The 25,235-nt window shown below is 43.7% G+C and overlaps 1 protein-coding gene across 4 annotated transcripts in view; it reads right to left on the minus strand.

The window, feature by feature from the left end:
* TRIO (trio Rho guanine nucleotide exchange factor) overlaps positions 1–25,235 on the minus strand; it is a 584,493-nt gene that overhangs the window by 370,605 nt on the left and 188,653 nt on the right. For all 4 annotated transcript variants that reach the window (XM_044293534.1, XM_044293537.1, XM_044293535.1 and 1 more), the window contains exons 12-16: positions 19,915–20,084; positions 16,780–16,954; positions 7,743–7,938; positions 6,554–6,720; positions 2,809–2,928 (exon numbers count right to left, since the gene is read on the minus strand). In XM_044293534.1, coding sequence (XP_044149469.1) covers positions 2,809–2,928; positions 6,554–6,720; positions 7,743–7,938; positions 16,780–16,954; positions 19,915–20,084 — 828 coding nt within the window. The remainder of the gene's footprint in view (positions 1–2,808; positions 2,929–6,553; positions 6,721–7,742; positions 7,939–16,779; positions 16,955–19,914; positions 20,085–25,235) is intronic.

Raw genomic sequence — 25,235 nt, forward strand, 5'->3', positions numbered from 1 at the left:
TTGCCAGTAATAAGAGGCCCCCTTTGCCAGTAATAAGAGGCCCCCTTTGCCAGTAATAAGAGGCCCCCTTTGCCAGTAATAAGAGGCCCCCTTTGCCAGTAATAAGAGGCCCCCTTTGCCAGTAATAAGAGGCCCCCTTTGCCAGTAATAAGAGGCCCCCTTTGCCAGTAATAACAGCCCCCCTTTGCCAGTAATAACAGCCCCCAGTAATAAGAGCCCCCCTTTGCCGGTAATAAGAGCCCCCCTTTGCCGGTAATAAGAGCCCCCAGTAATAAGAGCCCCCCTTTGCCAGTAATAAGAGCCCCCAGTAATAAGAGCCCCCCTTTGCCAGTAATAAGAGCCCCCAGTAATAAGAGCCCCCCTTTGCCAGTAATAACAGCCCCCAGTAATAAGAGCCCCCCTTTGCCAGTAATAAGAGCCCCCCTTTGCCAGTAATAAGAGCCCCCAGGTGTCAGTAAAAGTATTGTATATAATGAAAAAATAAAAACACACATACTTACCTCCATGTCAGTGAATCGATGCAGGCCTCTTCTGGCCTGTGTCCCACGCTGTATGGCTCAGGCGGCGCGATGAAGTCATCGCGCCGCCTGCGCCGGCCTCTGATAGGCTGCCGGCCTAGTGCCTGCAGCCTATCAGAGGAAGGGAAAGGGACACGCCTCTCCCTTCCGTGCCGCAGCACAGGCAGGCATCTGTATCGCTGTCCTGAGGACGGCGGTACAGATGACTGGAGATGAGCGCTTCCACAATGGGGGGGCAATTGCCCTGTTGCACCCTTCCCCCCGGATCCGCCACTGATCAGAAGGTCACTTAACTGCGTTAAAATACCGTAATGCCGGATCCATCCTTCTGGTTTGCACAGACTGGTAAAAATGTGAAAAAAAATATATAACGGATCAGTTTCTCCGGATGACATCCGAAGAGACAGATCCGTTCTTGCAATGCAAATGCTTTCAGTTTGCATGCAGATTGCTGAATACGGCAGGAAATTCCACCATAGTAGGAAGAAACTGATATGTTGTCTCCCATACACTACACACACAGAAGAGGGAATTCTGCTCTTATATCTCTTTGTAGTTCATTCTCAAAGGCAGCAGCAGGAAACATACTATACAGCACTACTGTTAATGCAGCATTTGGGGAGAGGCAGAACACTTAGTAAATGCTGCAGCAGGATCTGTATGGGTTTCGCTGTCTCTTTTCAGGAGCAGCTACTCCACCTCTCTCCATAGGTTTCATCTAGAACCTGATCTCTCAGTAGGCTGCTAACACGTCTTTACATACAGATTTCAGCAGTAACCAAGAGTGAATGATTATAACATCCCTTGTATTCATTTTTTAAAACAATTTAAAAGCTTTGGGCATCTTTAGGTTTAGGAGGACCTGTCCCCACAAAATGTGGAGCAATCTAAAGGCAGCATGTTATTGAGCAATAATTTATACATTTTACTCTTTTTCTGAACTCCGTTTAGGCTACATTTACACTAGCGTATTTTTGAGGATCGGTCATGAATCTGCAAAAACGCTTCTGTTACAATAATACAACCGCATACATCCGTTATGAGCGGATACGGTTGTATTATGTCTTCTGTAGCCATGACGGATCCATCTTGAACACCATTAAAAGTTAATGGGAGACGGATCAGTTTTCTATTGTGCCAGAGAAAATAAATTTGTCCCCATTGACTTACATTGTGCCAGGACGGATCCGTTTGGCTCAGCTTCGTCAGGCGGACAGCAAAACGCTGCAGGCAGCGTTTTGGTGTCGCCTCCAGAGCGAAATGGTGACTGAACGGAGGCAAACTGATCTGTTTTGGACCGCTTGTGAGAGCCCTGAACGGATCTCACAAACGGAAAGACAAAACGCCAGTGTGAAAGTGGGCCATCATTAGTGATGGACAGCTATCTCTGTATATAATCCTGTACAGAATAGATGATGAGTAAACAACTAATATTTACCATATGTCTATATAAAATATAGACATATTGTATGACTAAACATGACATAAAATAGACATTTTTCGCTTCCTAGACTGCATGGATAGAGATGTTGCCAGATGTAAATTTTTTTCAATATTCAAATTTCAAGTGAACAGAGCTTAGCCCCGCCCAGGCCACTGATACTAGTCGTGACGTCACTAGGCGGTAAACAGCTAGAAGGTCGCAGCGCTACTGCCAGCGCAGCTTCCTTCTTTAACACCCCCACCGATCAGATACTTACTTTATCCACTTTAGATTGGCATTACTTTCCAAACCAAGTTTTATTTTTTGGGGGACGTGAATAGGCTTATAAATTTTTCAAACTTCCACTGGTCTGAGGGGGCCTATATATTAGAAGCAATTTTAAAAACAGTACTCCTCAATTTTTGGTTGATTTTAAATTTTAAACCTTTTTTGGAACATAGGTGTTAACAGAGAAATAAAACTTAATATTTACTACCCTAATTGTAAAGCTTTTATAAATATCTCAGTGGTCATATTGTACTGAGCGACTCAAATAACAGCCTCAGAAATGGGAGGTGCAGCTTGTTGATTTTGGGAACTCCATCTCTAGGAATTTTTTTCAGGCACATGTTCAGGTTTACAGAGGCCATGGAGTGGCAAAACATTAGAAACACCACTAAAAGTCTCCATTTTGAAAACTACACCCCCATTCAAAATAGTCAGCATTTTAAGTCAGTTAATTATATGTTTCCAATAAGTTTTAACAGGAAAAAAGCATCTCAAACTGTTACCCAATTTCTCAACAGTATGGCAATACCCCATAGGAGGTTGGAAAGTGCTCTTTCAGAGAACACAAGCGATGCTTACCTCTATTGCATGTTGAAACTGCTCATGTTCCCTTTGGAGCTGCTCTGCCTCTTGCAGTGAACTGGCCGTTATCAGGCCAGCATTTAGCATGGATTCACCATTTCTGATCCAACCAAGAACCTGAAATATTTAAGTTGAAAACATTATATACTGTGGGAGATTTAGTAAGAAAAATGTGTAACTCTGACACAAAAAGTGGCATATAATTTATTACTTTACAGTTTAGGTACTTTTTAAAACTCATAACAGTTTTGCAAAGTTTCTATAAGTGTGTTAATTACGGTAATAAGGCTACTTTCACACTTGCATTGTTAATTCCAGTATTGAGGATCTCAATACCGGAATTAAATGGATTCGGTTTGAGTCCTAATGCATCATGAATAAATCTTTTTCCATTCAGAATGCATGTGTGAAACCTGCCTAACAACATGAACCATTTGTGGGGTGGATATTATTAGTAAGAGTGTGGTAAGGAAGAAACGTGCGTCTTAGGCTCCTTTCACATAACTGTTCAGCGGAACCTAAGGACCTCATAGACCAGGGGTACTCAACTAGTTTAATAAAAAAGTCCACATACCTGGGTCTGCAGTCAGTCAAAGGTCCGAGCTGAATGCCAACAGTTAAGATGAACGCCCCCATTAGTGCCCCCAGTAAGAATAATTCCCCACCTCCTCCATTTGCTTGCACCGCGGTGAACACACTCTACTGAATGGAAGCTCAGGACAGGACCTGGGCTCCAGTGTGATGATCTCACAGATCCTGTCCTGTACATCCAGTCAGCAGTGAGCGTTCCCCTACAGCACAAGCTAATTGAGGAGGTGAGCTCTTTTTTTTATTTTTTTATTAACACAAGTGGCGGTGGAGGTAAATGCTGTACTAATGAGCGCCCCACAATGGAAGCGCTCATTAGTAACCGTACAGACAGGAAAATACCAGCAATTAATATTGCCGGTAGAAAAAATTTACAGCCACTGGCAGGGCAACTAAAGTACCGGCCTTGCCGGTGAGATACTGGCTGGGTGGCAACTGAAGCCGCAGAACAGACATATGTATTTTTGTTCCACATCCAATCCCCATTATTGGTGGATTGGATGCGGACCCCTTCATTTCAATGGGGCCACAAAAGATGCACACTTGCGCCCCAATTGAAATGTAGGGGTCCGCATCCAATCAACCAATAATGGGGATTGGATATGGAACAAAAATATCATGGTGTGAATGGAGCCTTATCTTTATGTCACCATTAGAGAGAGACACAGGCAAGATGAGAATATGACACTGACACTGTGGAGTCCTTTCCTGCAGTCAGTGATGCGTTCCCGCCCTGTCTGTACCCCTCAGACATCACTCCTCACCCCCCCCCCCCCCCCCAAAAAAAAAACTGTGGACTTTATTCCATTGGTGTAAGTGGTGATGTCCAGCTTCTCAGCATCATGTAAGTGTCCTTTATAAAGTGCTACCTTTATGTGCCGCTGCTGCAAGAGAGGAGGGACTGAGCGAGCCGAGGAAGACAGCTTCCACCACGTGCAGGCGCTGGATGAAAGCACTGAGAAAGACAAGTCCCGATGCCTGCACGTGGGGGAAAAGGTAGGATTGGGTATGCTGAAGTGAGATAAGCTGCTAGACACTTTCCTCTCTCCAATGAGAACACATGCACACTCAGGCTAAACTGAGCATGCATGTGTATAAGGAAGCTGAAAAGAATAGCTGTTGGAAAAATGAGTTGATGTTTGTCTAATGCAGGTTTATGGGCATCTTAACACCTTAGGGATCGGGCTCATTTTCACCTTAAAGGGGTATTCCCATTTTAATGATCATATTTAATTTAATTATATAAACCCCAGGGAACATTTGGCTAAATATATTGCTTTAAAAAAAATATATACTGTTCGCTTTATATTTGAAGTCTCCAATTCGATTGTTTATTTTCGCTGCCCATGCATACGGCCACCGCTCGCCTGCCGCATCCATGGGCAGCGCTTGCGCAGAAGAACTCCGGGGATCCAGTGGCCGGCCTCTCTTGCAAGCGCAAACAAGCATGGCTCCAGGTGGCCACGCATGCGCAGATCTATATTCCTTTGTGCCATGTCTGAAACAGACCCACGCATGCGCGGCTCCATTCTAAACGTGGCACAAATAATTATAGATCAGCGGCATCGGCCGCCCGAACAGTTCGGGAGAATAGTGTAGAATTAGCGGAGGAGGAGGGGAGCTGTCCAGGCTTTCAGAGTTCAGCAGCACAGCCCGGATCTCCTCAGTGAATTAAATAACAAACAAAAAAAAAAGGCAAAAAAAAGTGAAAAAATATAATATTCAAAATCGCTGATCAACCGTCCGAAGTTGCCCGATTGGAGTTGGAAAGGATTTTTTTCCCCGTAAAGTGAGGCTTCTATCTCAATTTTTTTTTTTTTGCCTTTCTCTGGATCAACTTGCAGGATGACAGGCCGTACTGGATGGACAAATGTCTTTTGTCAGCCTTAGAAACGATGTTACTATAAGCAAATATGGGGATGTTAGATGAAAGAGCAGATGAGAGAGAGCTATTCTATCTTTAGATGCGATCAAGGCTTCTGATAGAGTCAAGTGGCGTTTCCTTTGGGAGGCAATAAGGAAAATGGGAATTGGACCAAAATTTGTACAATGACAGGCTAAGATTAAAGACTGGGACAAAATGCGATCATCAATAGCAGCAAATAGAAACTTTGCTAAAATGAGTTTGCTTCCACAGGTCTTGTATCTGTTTAGGAGTAGTGCAGAGATAATTACAGGGAAAAAAGTAAAATGATGGATACAATTATTTAGTAACAGGAATACGCCAGGTTAGGAAAGGCCTCCTTATCAGAAAACTCTAGGTAGCATTTAAGAATGCCTGCACTTTTCAGAATAAGTTTATCGATCCAATAGGAATATTGGAGGCTGGTGTAGAAAGAAATAAGGGAAGGGTGGCACTTTTATCAGCTGCTCATGTGTGTTGGGTAAGGTTTAAAAAAGAAAATTGATAGTAATTCTTTTTTCCAGAAGACCAGTATGGGATAATGTACATTTTACAGGTAGGAGAATTTCAGGGTACACAGGATTATTAACTCGTTTATAGGGTTAAGATGACTATATAGACCTTTCTATTATAGCCTTTATTTTTATTAAAATAATTTACAATGTATGACCTTTGTTTGCCAAGTGTTTTGTGTTGTCCATACAGAGGACTTTTATATAAAATGGCTACAGATAGAGGGTCTTGTTGTGACCATCAATCAGCATCCATCTTATGGACAGTAGCTCTATATGGTGAAATGAGACAAGTATGTACTAAAGGGGTTGTTCCCATGAAAAATATTCTACATTTTTCAAACCAGCACCTGGATAAGGGCTCTTTCACATGAGCGGATGCAGTGTGCGACATCCGCAGCGTGAATGACAGCCAAGCCCCGCTTCGGACAGCAGAGACACGGAGCAGTAACATGACTGATAATGCTCCGTGCCTCTCTGTGATCTCTTTACTATAAAATCACAGTGACAACTTTATCTCACCATGATTTTGTGATAGGGAGAGCTGAGACACTCCCCCTTAGCTGCAGAACAAGCCGGCTGGTCCAGCAGACTTTATTGTAATAGGACTGGGCAACTTAAATCCAAGAACGTTCACCCACTTGCAAAATCCACTGCACATGAAATATCTATAAAGTAATAATCTTTTAAATTTAACTCTAAAGTTAAATATTTTACTTCATTATTATAGGCGTTATACCTGTTTTACTTCAGCTTGAAGATGACGAAGTTGAACACATTGCTCTAGATGTTTTCTGTGTTGCTCTGCTGACAGATCCAAATCCTGTTGTTTTTCATGCAGAAATTCAAGTAAATCTTGCACTCGTGTTGCCATATCCACATCTCTATCACAGAGAAGATCAACTCCTATACAAAAATGAACACAAAACAAGTATATAGCTGCACTACGGCCAGAGTAACCACTGTAATTTTTCAAACCAGCATATTAATGACACTATTAGGGAATGTTGGAACAGTGCACTGTCTGAAAAATCTGAATGTGCAAAGCTGTATTTCAGATTTGTTTTAAAAAAAATAAAAAATCCCAGAATGCATGCTTACTCAAGTATACTTGAAACTCCTGTAGAAGTAAAAGGATTCTGGGAGTTGTAGTTTCAGAACAACTGGAGTGCCAGAGGTTGCTGATCCCTGGGCTAGAGGAACGTTAAACATAGAACATGCACACACAAAAAAACAGACCTTGTCTGTATTGAGGTCCGCAAACCACAGATCCATAAAATACGGATCCCTTCTGTGTGCAATCCAAGTTTTTCTCCCTCCCATCACTAGATTAGACTATTCTTGTCTGCAGTACAGACAAGAAGAGAACATGTTCTTTAATTTGAGGAGTGAACACTTGGATGCAGACAGCACATGGATGATATATTACGTTAAAGCAGCCCACCTTCAGCCGACTGTGATCTCAGCCTTTCTAAGCAGTTAGAAATGTGAACAGGTTGTTTTAAATCCGGCAAAATAAGGTTTAAAACGAGAACAGGACCGCAGTGCTAGTTGCTCCAAGAGAGCTACAGCTTTTAGAATTCACATTGGGAATGAAGCTGCAGGTATATACAGCTCTCACTGGGACATGTTTCTAATGACTGATACAAGGTGTCTAGAGCTGCAATGTTGTTCTTGTTTTAAAGCTTAGATTGTCAGCTTTAAATCAAACCCTTGCTCACAACCATCAGTAGCAAGGGAGTGCGAGATACGTCCGTGGCTAATAAAATGCCACCATGCAAATACATATAAGTTATATCCTTAACAGGGAAAGGATTATAGAAAGACCTTGCCCATATGCTCTGCTAGGGCATAATGACATGATAGAATTAGCTCTACCCTTTAAGTGCTACAGATGGATCCCAAAGATGTCCCAAATGACTAAATACCTGAAGCTTGCACCTCATTGACATACTGTAGAAGTTCTTGTCCTTGGTGGATAACATCAAATGTCAGATTATTAATAGTTAGTGCTTTATCGGCATGGTGCTGTAACCGCTGCTCTGCGAGAGTGAGGTCCTCTGTGTCAAAGTTGTTCATTTGTAAATTAAGTTCTTCATTCCAGGATTCCAAGTCTGATATTATCTACAACACAGAAAGAGGGGAAAAAGAAAAGGAAGGTGAAGTAATGTTCAATAAATGATTAAAGGGGTTATCCGAGCCTGGAAATCCATCCCCCCCCCCCCTCTCCATATACCCAGGCCCCTCAAACTGATTCTACTTACCTGGCTACCCGAAAGGTCGCCACTGTTCTCCCCTCGCACGGATGAAAACCGGTGTCGGGGGGCAGCCAATGGCAGGCGGTGATCACAGCTTGACACCCCAATCCAAAAAATAGAGAGAGTTGTGCCTCTTATGCCACCAGAAGTCAATGCTCCGCCTTTTAACCACTTCAACCCCCCTAGCTGAAACCCCCTTAATGACCAGGCCACTTTTTACACTTCTGCACTACACTACTTTCACTGGTTATTGCTCGGTCATGCAACTTACCACCCAAATGAATTTTACCTCCTTTTCTTCTCACTAATAGAGCTTTCATTTGGTGGCATTTCATTGCTGCTGACATTTTAACTTTTTTTGTTATTAATCGAAGTATAACGATTTTTTTTGCAAAAAAATTAAATTTTTCACTTTCAGTTGTAAAATTTTGCAAAAAAAAATACGTCCATATATTAATTTTTCGCCAAATTTATTGTTCTACATGTCTTTAATAAAAATAAAAAAAAATGTAAATAGCATTTACAAACTATGGTACAAATGGTCTCATATTCCACTAACTTGTGACAAAAAATAAAAACTTCCATGAACTAACTATGCCCATCACAAAATACCTTGGGGTGTCTTCTTTCCAAAATGGGGTCACTTGTGGGGTAGTTATACTGCCCTGGCATTTTAGGGGCCCATATGCGTGAGAAGTAGTTTGCAATCAAAATCAGTAAAAAATTACCGGTGAAATCCGAAAGGTGCACTTTGGAATGTGGGTCCCTTTGCCCACCTAGGCTGCAAAAAAGTGTCACACATGTGGTATCGCCGTACTCAGGAGAAGTTGGGTAATGTATATTGGGGGTGTCATTTTACATATACCCATGCTGGGTGAGAGAAATATCTTGGCAAAAGACAACTTTTCCCATTTTTTATACAAAGTTGGCATTTGACCAAGATATTTCTCTCACCCAGCATGGGTGTATGTAAAATGACACCCCAAAACACATTCCCCAACTTCTCCTGAGTACGGCGATACCACATGTGTGACACTTTTTTGCAGCCTAGATGCGCAAAGGTGCCCAAATTCCTTTTAGGAGGGCATTTTTAGACATTTGGATCCCAGACTTCTTCTCACGCTTTAGGGCCCCTAAAAAGCCAGGGCAGTATAAATACCCCACATGTGACCCCACTTTTGAAAGAAGACACCCCAAGGTATTCAATGAGGGGCCTGGCGAGTTCATTGAAAAAAAAGATTTTGGGGCATAAGTTAGCGGAAATTGATATTTTTTTTGTTTTTTCTCACAAAGTCACACTTTCCGCTAACTTGGGACAAAAATTTCAATCTTTCATGGACTCAATATGCCCCTCAGCAAATACCTTGGGGTGTCTTCTTTCCAAAATGGGGTAATTTGTGGGGTGTTTGTACTGCCCTGGCATTTGAGGGTCTCCGCAATCATTACATGTATAGCCAGCATTAGGAGTTTCTGCTATTCTCCTTATATTGAGCATACAGGTAATGAGATTTTTTTTTCCGTTCAGCCTCTGGGCTGAAAGAAAAAAATGAACGGCACAGATTTCTTCATTCGCATCGATCAATGTGGATGAAAAAATCTCTGCCAAAAAAAAAAAAAAAGGAAGGGAAAGGCGTCTGCCAGGACATAGGAGCTCCGCCCAACATCCATACCCACTTAGCTCGTATTCCCTGGCAAACCAGATTTCTCCATTCACATCAATCGATGTGGATGAATACATTATTGCCGGGATTTTTTATTTATTTTTTTATATACAAAGTGTTTGCCAAAGCATAGGAACACTGCCACCTCCTCAGCTCATATGCCTCGGCAAACGTATCTTTTACTGCAGAGGAGAAATCTCATCTTGCAGCGCCGCATACACCGACTTGTGTGTAATCTGACAGCAGCGCAATGCTTGTGTCAGAATGCACATCAGTGCTGCAGCTAGTTGATCGGTTGGTCCACCTGGAAGGTAAAAAAAAATAAAAATAAAAAACAGACCGCAACGCAATAATTTTATTAACTTTTGAACAGAACATATAAACTTTAACTTTTTGAACTGAACATTAACCTTTTTGCTTACTGGTGAATTTGATTTTTTTTTTTTTTTTTTTTTTTTTTTTTTTTTTTTTTACCTTTATAGGACAAACCTCTCCTTCCCCATGGGACAATGTGCAAAGCGCAAATCGGCCCAAAGATGTGGCGAAGTACATTATGCGCTTTATCCCAGGTGAAAGGAGAGGTTTGCAGCAGCTGTATGTGAATGGGCCCTAATAGCCCTGTGTGCCTGTCCTGGTGAGATGTGATCCCTATGCTAGGTGTACCTGTGTGTGGTACTTCCGGAAACACTCCCCTAAGCATAGGGCAGGGTGGTCAGGACAGAAATAGCGAGTGTCACGCCTTATTCCACTCCTGCTACAGACACAACATCTTTTTCGGGGTGACTGTTGGGTTGAGGTACCGGCAACGACATTGGGGAAATGTCGCTCGTGTAGACGGCTAACTACACTGGTGGATGGGCCAGGGAACCTCCTGGGTACAGGAGGTTCTCAATGATCTCTTCCTGAAATTTGAGGAAGGATCATGTTCTCCCAGCCTTACTGTAGAGAACAAAACTATTATACAGAGCCAATTGAATCAAATATACAGACACCTTCTTATACCAGCGTCTGGTTCTGCGGGACACTAAATACGGAGACAACATCTGGTCATTGAAGTCCACCCCTCCTATGTGAAGGTTATAGTCGTGGACTGAGAGGGGCTTTTCAATGACACGGGTTGCTCGCTCAATTTGGATTGTCGTGTCTTTGTGAATGGAGGAGAGCATGTAAACGTCACGCTTGTCTCTCCATTTCACAGCGAGCAGTTCTTGGTTACACAAGGCAGCCCTCTCCCCCCTTGCAAGACGGGTGGTAACGAGCCGTTGGGGGAAGCTCGCGCAGTGCCACAGCAGCCAATCTGTTCTAGAAACAAATGCCTGAAGAGGGCCACACTTGTGTAGAAATTGTCCACATAAACATGGTACCCCTTGCCGAATAAGGGTGACACCAAGTCCCAGACTGTCTTCCCACTGCTCCCCAGGTAGTCAGGGCAACCAACCGGCTCCAGGGTCTGATCTTTTCCCTCATAGACACGAAATTTGTGGGTATAGCCTGTGGCCCTTTCACAGAGCTTATACAATTTGACCCCCACCTCAGGGATTCTAGGGGCTCTACGGGCCCGTCTTTGCAGTGGCTGCGACGGGGTAACTACTGCATGTGCCATGTACCAGCTTCAACTGCCCTTCTGGTGCTCGCCACTTCACCATGTTGTACGGCAGTGCTGGTACTAGGTCCAGGATGGGCTGCGCTGCTGGTTTATGCCTCACCACGTAATCCGACAGCGACAGCCCCACTCTGCTGCCCTTGAAGCGGATCCTGTGCAACCTGTGGTCTAGCGACACGGGGCCGGGTACGCCTGGTGCTATCAGGGACCTCAGCCTCCTCGTCCGAACTTTGGGTCAGAGTGCCACTGCTTTCTACAGCTTCATATTCTGACCCGCTAGATTCATCAGATGAATCCGACTGGGTCAGAAGCCTGTAGGCCTCTTCAGAAGAATACCCCCTGTTTGACATTTGGGCAACTAAATTTAGGGGTATTCCCTGAGACTATACAAGAAAAAAAGCAAGCCTGTCTTACAAATGGGAGGCTAGCGAAGTACCGCTGCGGTTGATAAAAAAAATATCAAAACTGATTTTTTTATCGCCGCAGCGCGTGTGAAGTGATTGTGCAGTGATCAAAAAAAATTAAAAAAAATTAAAAAAAATTGTCACTGCGGTGGGGCGGGCGTGGGCGAACGCACGTGTGGGCGACCGATCAGGCCTGATCGGGCAAACACTGCGTTTTGGGTGGAGGGCGAACTAAGGTAATACTATTATAGATCTGACTGTGATCAGTTTTGATCACTTACAGATAATATAAAAGTACAAATGCTGATTAGCGATACGCTAATCAGCGAATCAGTGACTGCGGTGCGGTGGGCTGGGCGCTAAACAATCGCTAAACTACCTAACCAAGGGGCCTAAATTATCCTAAACCTAACAGTCAATACCAGTGGAAAAAAAATGTGACAGTTTACACTGATCACTTTTTTCCCTTTCACTAGGTGATTGACAGGGGGCAATCAAGGGGTTAATTGGGGTGATGGGGGTGATGGAGGGTGATCTGGGGGCTAAGTGAAGTGTTGGAGGGTACTCACAGTGATGCCTGCTCCTCTGCTGAGACCAACCGACGAAAAGGACCAGCAGAGGAGCAGGGAAGCCATTTAACACATCATATTTACTAATATGATGTGTTAGCTGGCTTCTGATTCGATTTTTTAAAAATTAGCAACCTTCCAGCAACGATCATTGGCTGGCAGGTTGCTGACGAAACACTCCATGAACTTTTGCCGGCCCGCGATGCGCGGGCCGGCTCTGACCGAAATCTCGCATCTCGCAAGATGACGCACGGATGCGTCCAGGAGGAATGAATCAACCACCTTCCGGACGCATCTGTGCGTTAGGCGGTCCGGAGGTGGTTAAGCAGGCCTTAAGACATAACATAGGATTATAGTGAAGTACCTCATCTGCAGCCAGCTGTCTTGGGGTGATAGCCACTAATCAGTTCAGAGCAGAGAGAACTGGCTAAGGCTACTTTCACACTGGCATTTCTGGGTCCGCTTGTGAGATCCATTTAAGGGCTCTCACAAGCGGCTCCAAATGGATCAGTTCAGCCCTAATGCATTCTGAATGGAAAAGGATCCGCTCAGAATGCATCAGTTGGGCTACGTTCGGTCACAGTTTCGCTTTGGATGCGGACACCAAAATGCTGCTTGCAGCGTTTTTAGTGCCCGCTTGATAATGCAGAGCCAAATGGATACGTCCAGAAACACAATTGAAGTTAATGGGGATCGATCCGTTTGTACTGGCTTCGCTTTGAGACGGATCAGTTTCAAAACGTTAATGTCTCTGCGCATGCCCAGTAGTGGTCTTTCCCTTCCAGCATCGTCGGCCATCTTGGAGGAACGACTTGCTGAACACTGGTAAATAACACTGGTAAACACTGGACGTTTGTCTGTTGTCTGTCTTTATTTTTTTCTATCTGTTCTATCTAACCATCTGTTCCAATTTATCTATCTATCAGGAATTGGGTGGGGCTCACTCTGGAGTGTTTTGTGAAGCAGAGTCCGGGTGAGGCTCTGTGTGAGTGGTCTCAGCCGGGTGGCTTGAGGTGCCACAAAGCTAAGCGATAGCCTAAAGTTTGGGGGACGCGGTGACGCCTGTGAAACAAGGATCACGAGGCCAGAGTCGGTAGGACTATTAGTCCAAAATCCCCGAAAAGGTATTGAAGTGTCACAGCCTGGAGGATGCTGGACTGAACGGCTGAGGAAAGCCGCATTTGTGTTCCATGTTTGAACAGGGCTATCTAGGTGAGTCAGGGATACGCTTATTTGTTTAGTTGGAGCCTAGCCGCGCAAGGGTTTGTTATTTTGTGTGGATGTCACACGTGATAAGTTGAAGCTGCAACTTCATAACCCGTTTTGCTGAAACGTCCGGAATAAAACACGAGTTTGGACATTCTACTCTTGTCTGGTGAAGTAATTTGTGATGGTGACCCCCTAAAAGTAAACAATCCCAATATATACAGTACAGACCAAAAGTTTGGACACACCTTCTCCTTCAAAGAGTTTTCTTTATTTCCATGACTATGAAAATTATAGATTCACACTGAAGGCATCAAAACTATGAATTGACACATGTGGAATTATATACATAACAAAAAAGCTAGGTTCTTCAAAGTAATCACCTTTTGCCTTGATTACTGCTTTGCACACTCTTGGCATTCTCTTGATGAGCTTCAAGAGGTAGTCACCTGAAATGGTCTTCCAGGAGTTCCCAGAGATGCTTAGCACTTGTCGGCCCTTTTGCCTTCACTCTGCTCGATTGGGTTCAGGTCCGGTGACTGTGGAGGCCAGGTCATCTGGCACAGCACCCCATCACTCTCCTTCATGGTCAAATAGCCCTTACACAGCCTGGAGGCGTGTTTGGGGTCATTGTCCTGTTGAAAAATAAATGATGGTCCAACTAAACGCAAACCGGATGGAATAGCATGCTGCTGCAAGATGCTGTGGTAGCCATGCTGGTTCAGTATGCCTTCAATTTTAAATAAATCCCCAACAGTGTCACCAGCAAAGCACCCCCACACCATGACACCTCCTCCTCCATGCTTCACGGTGGGAACCAGGCATGTAGAGTCCATCTATTCACCTTTTATGCGTCGCACAAAGACACAGTGGTTGGAACCAAAGATCTCAAATTTGGACTCATCAGACCAAAGCACAGATTTCCACTGGTCTAATGTCCATTCCTTGTGTTCTTTAGCCCAAACAGGTCTCTTCTGCTTGTTGCCTCTCCTTAGCAGTGGTTCCCTAGCAGATATTCTACCACAAAGGCCTGATTCACACAGTCTCCTCTTAACAGTTGTTCTAGAGATGTGTCTGCTGCTAGAACTCTGTGTGGCATTGACCTGGTCTCTAATCTGAGCTGTTGTTAACCTGCGATTTTTGAGGCTGGTGACTCGGATGAACCTATCCTCCGCAGCAGAGGTGACTCTTGGTCTTCCTTTCCTGGGGCGGTCCGCATGTGAGCTAGTTTCTTTGTAGCGCTTGATTGTTTTTGTGACTGCACTTGGGGACACTTTCAAAGTTTTCCAAATTTTTCGGACTGACTGACCTTCATTTCTTAAAGTAATGAAGGCCACTCGTTTTTCTTTACTTAGCTGCTTTTTTCTTGCCATAATACAAATTCTAACAGTCTATTCAGTAGGACTATCAGCAGTGTATCCACCTGACTTCTCCACAACGCAACTGATGATCCCAACCCCATTTATAAGGCAAGAAATCCCACTTATTAAACCTGACAGGGCACACCTGTGAAGTGAAAACCATTTCAGGTGACTACCTCTTGAAGCTCATCAAGAGAATGCCAAGAGTGTGAAAAGCAGTAATCAAAGCAAAAGGTGGCTACTTTGAAGAACCTAGAATATGACATATTTTCAGTTGTTTCACACTTTTTTTTATGTATATAATTCCAAATGTGTTAATTCATAGTTTTGATGCCTTCAGTGTGAATCTACAATTTTCATAGTCATGAAAATAAAGAAAACTCTTTGAATGAGAAGGTGTGTCCAAATATATATATATATATATATATTATTTTTTTCTTAAAAAAATAAATAAAATAAAATAAAAAAATAAAATAAATTATTGTTTACTTCACTGTGTCTGAGTTTTCATTGCCCTGTACAGGGGAACAGAAACCTTGGGCACTCCAGCTGCGGTAAAATGAAAACTACCATAGGCTCACTACTGTGCGTTTATTATAATGCCCTTGGAAGGTTTTTTGTTTTTTTTCAAAACAGCATTAGTGCCACAGGTGGCTGAACCATGAACATGACCATCAATAATGAGCTATCCTTTTGGCTCTTTATTGATCGTATACCCTCTTATTGGCACATGAACAAACAAATGCTTGTTCATTGCTCAATCTTGTGCCCTTTCATATGAGCACTTGTGGGAATCACGGTCCATCAGCATCAAGAATTAATTAATAAATTGTAATTTTACAGTTTGATTAATGATTTGACGATGACGCTCTGACATAACTAGTGTGATTACCACAAGGGACACGCAAGGGACATACTGCGTTTAAGGCCTCTTGCAGACGACTGTATGCCCTCCGAGACATACGGTCCGTGAGCGGGCCATATGTCCCGTAGCGGCATTGATCGTGCGCACGGGTGTACAGATCATCATAGTTTATAATGATGTTGTGCAAGTTGAGCTGCCCGCGGGGCTATTGTCTAGCACTAATAGATCATATGAGTGCGGGACAATAGCCCAGTGTGCGGCACAACATGGACAGCATCATGATGCTATGTACTCCCGTACACACGATCTATGGCGATCCGGGACATATGGCCCGCTAACGAACACTATACATATTTTAGTGGATATAGATGTGTACAAGAGTCCAAAAGGTGTGGTCAGTGATCATAGCTGAAACCGGACCGACTTGGAATTTCAACTTGACAGCCCCCAAGAGATTAGCAATGGAGCATTTAAATTCTTCAAAGCTAATGACAACCCTGGGGATCTGAATACATGAAGTGGGGGGACACTGAGATGCTACTCAATACAAAACTGATCCGCTAAACGGATGCAAAAACGGAAACGAACGTGACAAACTGATCCGCATTACAGACGGATTCGTTTGTACGGATGCGTCTGAATGGCTTCCGTTCGTCTCCATTTAGTCATTTTATTGACGGATCCGTTTCAAATGCGTTTCAAACGGATCTGTGAAACGCAAGTGTGAAAGTAGCCTTCGCTGGGTGAGAGGCCTTTGTCAAGATTCGGGGGTTACTATTTATCCTTATGAAAAGCACCTAGTATGCTAATTTGCATACCCTTTTGAAGTAATTTTGCAGTAACTTTGGTGCATCTGCAGTGAAGGTGTCAAAGCAGAAACAACCGCAACAAATCTCCACTGCGGTGGCACATGTGCAAGATTAAGGGCAAGGCATCAGAACAGTGGCAGAGCCAAGGAAAGAAGACAACTTAATAAAAAAAAAAAATAATAATATTAGAATAATAATAATAATAATAATAATAATAAAAAAAACTCACATCAATTGCATCTCTCTCAAAAATTCGCAGCTGCAGGAAAAGTTCAAGTTTCACTTTTCTTTCTTGGAAAAGCTCCTCCATCTGCGATTGAGCTTCATCCAGTTGCTGAAGAACACTTTCAATGTGATTAATTGAGCTGTTGTGTGGGGTCTTATTACTGGAAATTGCAGAATCCCTAAAAAGAAAACAGAGGAAATAAAAGACTGTTTAGATTGTTTGGTCAACAGATTCCTAATAGTCAAATTCAATAAACAACTGTAAAACAGAGGAGCACCACCTGCATCCCACTATGCCGTTTTTTTTTTTTTTTTTTTGCAAACCACAATCATAAGGTTGTAACTGTGACACTGCAAGCCTAGAGCAAAATATGATTGGTATGTTCTCTTTGTTGCTCCTTTAATCCATGTATCATGTACTGAATGGCTAGGCCCTGAGCTAGGCATAGCACAAAATATTGCAATACCAGTTATTTAGAAAGGATGTGTGGCTATCCCCATTGTAATTTATGGGAGCTGTGAAATTACATTTCTGCAACTTCCAAAAACTACAATAAAGACAGCCACATCCATGTCCAGTCACCTCATATTCTCTTTCTGGAGTGAGGAGGGGACCCACATTCTCCCAATCGGTGGGAGTACCTCAAGGGATCCTAACCTACCACCTTTTCACAAAATGTGCAGTTGAATTATACGCTGACGATATACTCTTATCCCTCTCCTCCCCCCACTCAGCTGCCCTATCAGTTATAGAAAGATTTAGCCGTATATCTTACTACAAAATGAATGAAAACAAATCCCAACTCCTACCCTTTAATATCCCTTCCCAACAAATACCTGAATTAAAGTCAAAATGTCCATTGGACTGGCAAACTACTCATATAAAATACCTGGGCATTAATCTAACATCTTCTATTGCCTTATTGTTTCAACATAACTACCTCCCTCTTTTAGATCCCATCAAAAACTATATAGCTTCCTATGGTAAATTTGAAATCTCATGGGTAGGACGTATTGCTACTTTTCAAATGATGACCCTACCTAAGCTTTTATTCATTTTCAGCACAGTCCCCATCAGAATACCTTCTCACTTCTGTTTGGGCAGGGAGGAAACCACGAGTGTTCTCCTTCTCCCTAAACAAAGCTGAAAGGGGTGGCAGACTGGGATTACCAAATTTGGCAAATTATTTCCTGGCAACACAGGTCAATCTGCTTTTTAGGTGGTGGGAGGGGGATACTTCCATTCCATGGATTCAAATGGAATCCTCCTTAGCCAAACCTTACTAATCGATTGTTTAAATCCTTCCCCAACTAAGCTCTCTAAGCTACCCTACTTTATAGACCCCATACAGACTTGTTGTTTGACGGCAGCAGAGTCTGTTTAGACAGCACAGTCTGCTGTCGACAAATGATGATTTAGGTGCCTGCACAAACAATCCAGTTACCCATCGAACAAGTGTTTCTCTTGTTCATTGAGTAATTAGTGGCGCCTTTACACCAGCACATAATTGCTATAGAGCGTTCCTCAATCTGTTTAAAGAGCCCTTTATGCTTATGCCTGTCCTGGGTAAACAGCACACACTAGAGACTTATTGCACATAGTTTAGGCTACTTTCACACTAGCGCTTGATCGGATCCGTTCTGAACGGATCCGATCATATTAATGCAGACGGAGGCTCCGTTCAGTACGGATCCGTCTGCATTAATAACTTAGAAAAATTTCTAAGTGCGCAAGATGCCTGAGCAGATCCGTTCAGACTTTCAATGTAAAGTCAATAGGGTACGGATCCGCTTGAAGATTGAGCCATATGGTGTCATCTTCAAGCGGATCCGTTCCCATTGACTTACATTGTAAGTCTGAACGGATCCGCTGAAGATGCCCTTATAAGAGCATTGCACTAATCAGTGTAATGTGTAATACTCTAATTGAGTCACTATGAGGGGGCTCTCTCTGCCTCAGTGATGGTCTGACTGAAAAGTTAGGCAAAATTTCTTGCCGTGGTCAAAGTCCCCCTCTTTGTATAGCAGCAACATAGTACAGTGTAATACACATGTGAAAGTACAATACACATTATAATCAAAATCAATACCCCAATATCTGAGTTAAGGGGTTGGCCAATTTCCCATAACATTCCTCAAAATGCCACAATGTTATGTATGCTCCGTACATGACTGCAGCTGTCCTAATGAGTCCCCGGGCTGCAAGATGACATCTGTTCCTGGATACCTGTAGCTCTGCACAGGCGATGAATGGCAAATGGATGCATCTGGCAAACACACAGATTTCCAGTTCTGCCCCCTGTATCTGCTCGTGCACTGGATGCGTCCATTTGCTGTTCAGCTCCTGTGTGGAATTACAGGTACCCAGTATCTTTCTTCAAATCCATCAGAGAACAAACTTTGTCAGAATGTCACATATAATTGGGAGGGGGGAGGGGTTTGGATGATTTTTTTAAATCCCTAAAAGTAGTAGGATGAGCATTTGGTCATCTAATTACCAGATTCTGCGTTCAATGCTAAGGGCTCATTCACATGACCGTGCTTGGTCTGGGAAACACAATCTGTGTCGGCCGCATCTCCCAGACCAACCATAGCTCCCTGACCCAAACAGACTGCATCATAGTGTTTTATAATACAATCAGTTCCATGTGGGTCTATTGTGCCATATTCACATAATCAAGGGGAGCCGCGGTTGGTCCAGGAGATGAAGCCGACACACAGACCGTGCTTACCGGACCAAGCAGGGTTGTGTGAAGAGAGTTTCCCTCATATACAATGTTTTATCATTGAAAGAAATTAAACAAGCCCTCTCAGTTATGTCATATGAATAATAAAAATGTTATATTCTTGAAAAACAGACAGAAAAACAAATTATATTGTGAAAAAAAGCGTTTTAAATGTGTCAGTTGTAGAACATGAACTTGATATTGTAATCTTACTGACCTACAGAAAAAAGTTACCTAGTGAATATCACAAAGTAAACACAGAAAAAATAAAATAAAAATAAAAAGATTTCAAAGTATTTTTTAAGCCAGGAATCGGGCACTGGAAACTAAAAAGTGTACAAAGCGGAAGCAGAAGGCTCCGCACACTGTAATTTCAGGCATTTCTTCTATTGCAGATTTTGAATTTTACTTACCTTAATTGTTGGATAAGATCTTCACCTTCTTTAATTATATTGACTGTAAACTGGAGAGTTGTTTGCTGTTGCTGCCCAAACCTCTTTAATAAATCCTGAACAGCTTCCACCGACTCTGCATAGACATCATCCAGTAGTTCCTTTTGCAAATCCTCCATCCAGGTCCACAACTACAAGTGAATAAAAATACACATTTTTCCTCAAAATGAAATACTGATTTAAAGGATAACTGTCACATTTAGACCCTAATATGCAGATATGAGCATGGGGGGCGGCAGATATGAGCATGGGGGGGCGGCAGATATGAGCATGGGGGGCGGCAGATATGAGCATGGGGGGCGGCAGATATGAGCATGGGGGGCGGCAGATATGAGCATGGGGGGCGGCAGATATGAGCATGGGGGGCGGCAGATATGAGCATGGGGGGCGGCAGATATGAGCATGGGGGGCGGCAGATATGAGCATGGGGGGCGGCAGATATGAGCATGGGGGGCGGCAGATATGAGCATGGGGGGCGGCAGATATGAGCATGGGGGGCGGCAGATCTGAGCATGGGGGGCGGCAGATCTGAGCATGGGGGGCGGCAGATCTGAGCATGGGGGGCGGCAGATCTGAGCATGGGGGGCGGCAGATCTGAGCATGGGGGGCGGCAGATCTGAGCATGGGGGGCGGCAGATCTGAGAAGGGGGGAGATCTGAGCATGGAGGGGCAGATCTGACACTGGGAATCTGATTTGTGTTGTCTGATCTGTGCATTGGGGGTCTTATTTTGGGGGTCTGATGAAGTTTGGGGATCTTATTTTAGGTCAGATGATGATTGGGGATCTTGTTAAAACCAAAATCTTGGGCGAAAAATACGGTGACTCGTGTAAATGTATAGCTTGTGGCTCCTGTCTGTAAGGTTGGCCACCCCTGATTTATATACTGAGCAGATGGCAGATCTCCCTTCCCTGGTCTGCGCTGCTCCAGCTCTGCCTTCTCCAGTTGCTGAGTGAGGGAGCGTCTGCCAAGCTCAGGGACAGCGAGAAGTGCACACAGCCCAGGTACTGTTATCAGCTGCTGGGGAGGACCTGGCTTTAATCATTTACCTACAGTCCCTGGCTGTCAGTAATGTGCTTCTGCATCCTCCTTCCTTCAACACATAGACGGCCCATGCCTAGCAAGCCTATTTTAAGCACAGGTAAAAGTACGCAGTACAGGGAACAAAACTGTGGAATTAAGGGGTAATTGAATACACAGTGAAAAGTTGAAATAGGGCCACCAAGGTGATATTAATCACCACAATCCAATACTCCCCAAAAAATAAATACGACAGCTATCAGGTAAGAAAATTTGCCACTGAATACTTAAATCCTATCATGAATTAACTTAAAATACATACTGTAGATAGGAGATTCTCAAATTTGTGAGGCACACCTCAGAAAGATCCCTACACAACAAACCAACTGGCAGGGATCAATTAAAGTGACGTTACAAGCAACTCCCCCCGCCCCTTCTGTCTCTCCTACTGAGTCCTCCTCATTCCATTTGAGGGTAGAATGTGGAAGGAGACAGTGCAGTTTATAAGAACAATAATGCACAGACCCCTCAAAAGTCAGTACTGGGTTGGCGCAGTGAGGCTGCATTTCTCCCCCATTTTTTTTTTTTTTTTTTTTTACAAAATGGCCTGGGCAGGAGGGTGAAAACTGGCCCAGGGTAGAAGGTGTTAAATATACATGGATTAAAAGAAATTAATACATAATATCGACAGTGAAAATCACATGAAAGCAAAACAGTCCTTGTCATCTGTGGTACTGCAAAAACACAATGCAGTATACAGACCAAAGGACAAGCACCCCAACATGTGTTTTGCATCAGCAGAGCAGCAGGGGAGACTAGTCGCCCCTGAGGAAGCACACGATAAACATGTTGGGCTGCTCTGCGAAGGTGCTTGTCCTTTGGTCTGTATACTGTGTTGCGTTTTTGCAGTACAACAGATGACAAGGACTGTCGTGGTGTCATGTGGTTTCGACTGTTAATATTATGTACCCATTTCTTTTAATGTTTTATATTTAATAAAGAATATTTTGTATACAATTTTATAGCAGTGTGGGGGGCGGAGCCGACTGAGCATGGTGGAGGACGTGTGCGACTGAGCTCCGCACCATTAGCCCGGTCTTTTAGCCTAATTCAAAGCTACCCATCGCAATCATGGGGAAAACTGGTAGAGAAAGAAGGGGAGAAGTGGAGAGTACCCCGAAACTAAAAAGCTCACAGAGCAATTTGAATAAATAGCTCAGCAAGAAGGTTTCTTCCCTGCCGGAACGAGGAAAGGCAACACGAGCCACGCCATCAGTGGAGACGCGGGAAGATGACTCTGAGGGTGAAAGCTCTGATGCCTGCTCCGAGCTTCTCAGTGACCGTGACGCCCTGCCGATCACTAGAGCCTTCCTGCAGCAGTCGCTGGCCCAGTCACTGGACAAAGCCCTGACTCCAGTCCTAAAAGAGCTGTCGGACATTAAGGCAGAGGTCCTGCATATGGGCCACAGAGTAGAGGCGCTGGAGGATTCACACTCCCTCATGACGCAGCACAGTGCAGGATTGCAAACTCAACTTGCTTCGGTCTGTAAGCAGGTAAATAATGCTTTCTTATTCCTGGAAGACCAGGAGAATAGGGGTCGTCGGAAGAACATACGCCTGAGGGGAATACCTGAGTCGATCCCTGCGGAAGAGATAACACCTACTGTGCGCCATTTATTTGAATTGCTTATAGGCAAAGAGCGTGCTGATGCCATCGTTATCGAAAGAGCACACAGAGCTCCGAAACCGTAGGCCACAGAACCGCCGAGAGATGTGGTCTGTGCTCTCCTGAACTATCTTGACACAGCAGCCTTGCTTAAAGCTGCAAGAGATACGGGAGACCTTCTTTTGGAAGGTCATAAGATCCTACTATTCCAGGACCTGGCGGCTAGCACGCTGGCTAAAAGGAGAGCCTTCCGTCCACTGACAAATGTTTTGAGGGAGAAGAAGTATCCGGTGAAATGGCTCTTCCCTTTTGGACTAACAACCAACATTGATGGCCGTCAACTCACGGTTCGTGCGCCAGAGGACTTACCTAAGATATGGGAGGCTTTACAGATGGAGCCGTTGGAAATTCCATCATGGCTCCCGACAGCGTTCCCGCCAGATCTTCCTCAGCTTCCGCTGAATCTACACTGGCAACAAGCTGGTAAAAGTCGCTCGCCGAAGAGGATCACCTGAAGTGCAGGACTTTGACTCTATAAGAGAAGTGTATTCCTATTCCACTCTTCTTTAGTTTCATTTTAGTTTGTATTGATATACCTTGTGAATAATTTTACATGCCTGCGTCCACCGCTGAACTTCTCCATTCAACTAGGGGTCAATACTAACTTGAATCTATTTGTTTTAACCCTTTTGTTCTTTTACAGTTTAATATTGTGATTAAGGGGTTTCTTCATAAGCTTGAGAGGCCGAGTTTATGGTGATGTTTTATGTGGTTTTTCCACACACTACCCCCCCCCCCAACCCCCCCCACCCACTGGCCTTGATTTCTTGTCCAGGGTGTGAGTTACGGCGGCTGGGCCCGCCATTGGGCCCTATAGCCCTTTGTTATGTTCATAGTTAACTATAGTAGTTACTGTTCCTGCCGTGCCCTGCTTGACATGCATAATGCTATTTGCCACCTAGAGAAATGTATGTTTGAATATGGCTGAAATGAAGGTTTACTCCCTTAATGTTAATGGTGCTAATATCCCTCAAAAGAGGAGTCGACTATATCACACTCTAAGGAAGGGCCATGTTGACATCGCCTTTATACAAGAGACCCATTTTAGGCATATGCATATACCTAATGTGATTAGCAAACACTTCCCCTCATGGTTTCACGCGTCTCATTCGTCAGCCTCGAGAGGAGTATCAATTGGTATTGGGAAAAATATTCCGTTTCAAACGTTAGCAAAAATTGCTGATCCAGAAGGCAGGTATCTCATGGTTAAAGGTAAAATCCTTAATTCAACCGTAACTATGGCGAACCTATACGCCCCCAACTGCAATCAGATTAGATGGATCTTGAGGACGCTTGAGATTCTGAAGCCCTTTGTGGAAGGATTGTTGATCGTAGGAGGGGATCTGAACATGGTCTTTGACCCTATGAAAGACACCACGTCTAGGTCCAGGAACTTGTCAACTAAGCAACTCCGCAAGCTGCACTTCGCATTATCAGATCTAGGAGTGTCAGATGTCTGGAGGATATTGCATCCAGAAGATAAGGATTATACATTCCACTCCAGAGTACACGATTCGTACCAGAGATTGGACTATATTTTCCTATCTAACCAAGCGCTTCCATTAGTTACAGAAGCCAAGATAGATAATGCGGTAATCTCGGATCATGCTCCTATCAGCGTAGTGATGAAGCTTGCGGACTTGCCACATAGAACCTGGACTTGGTGATTAAACACCACACTTATAGATGATGCACTACATGCACAAGTAATTTCGCAGAAGCTGAGTGAATATTTTTTGAATAACGACTTCAGGTCAGGTGTCAAAATCCATTTTATGGGAGGCTCATAAAGAGGTGATAAGGGGGGAGTTTATTAGCTTAGGCACCAGGTTGAAGAGGAATAGGTTAAAAGAGCTGAACTCTCTATTGCTGCAGATATCAACGCTTGAAAGCCTGCATAAGAAGTCGCGGACAGAGGAGGTGTATGTTTCCCTTGCTTCCTTACGTAAACAAGTGAAAGATATCCTCAATGTTAGAACAGCCAAGACACTCCAGAACCTGCGTTTTAAACATTACCTTCACAGTAATAAAAGCACCAAATTGATGTCCGCTCTCCTGAAGCAACAAAGAGATAGGTCCTTTATACATGCAATAAAGTCCTCAGAGGGGAATAGGCTAATAAACACACCTGCTATTGCCAGAGAGTTCTGTAAGTTTTATGAATCCCTATATAATTTAAAAGATAAAGACTCAGGTATTGATAAGGCTTTGCAAATTAAGGAATTTTTGAGCTCCATTAAGATCCCGTCCATCTCAGAGGCGAATAACCTGGATTTACTTAGACCCTTTACAGCAAAGGAGGTGACGCTAGTTCTGGACACTATTCCATCGGGAAAAAGCCCTGGCCCGGATGGGTTCCCCATCGCTTATTATAAAAAGTTTAGAGACATACTTATCCCCTAATTTGTCTGTTTGTGTAATTCTCTGCTAAGAGGTGAGACCCTGCCCCCACAGGCTCAGGCAGCACATATTACAGTGATCCATAAAGAGGGGAAAGATGAAGAGGCTTGTGGGAGCTATAGACCAATCTCCTTGCT

Source organism: Bufo gargarizans, chromosome 5 (genome assembly GCF_014858855.1).
Source record: "Bufo gargarizans isolate SCDJY-AF-19 chromosome 5, ASM1485885v1, whole genome shotgun sequence".
Classification (NCBI taxonomy): Eukaryota; Metazoa; Chordata; class Amphibia; order Anura; family Bufonidae; genus Bufo; species Bufo gargarizans.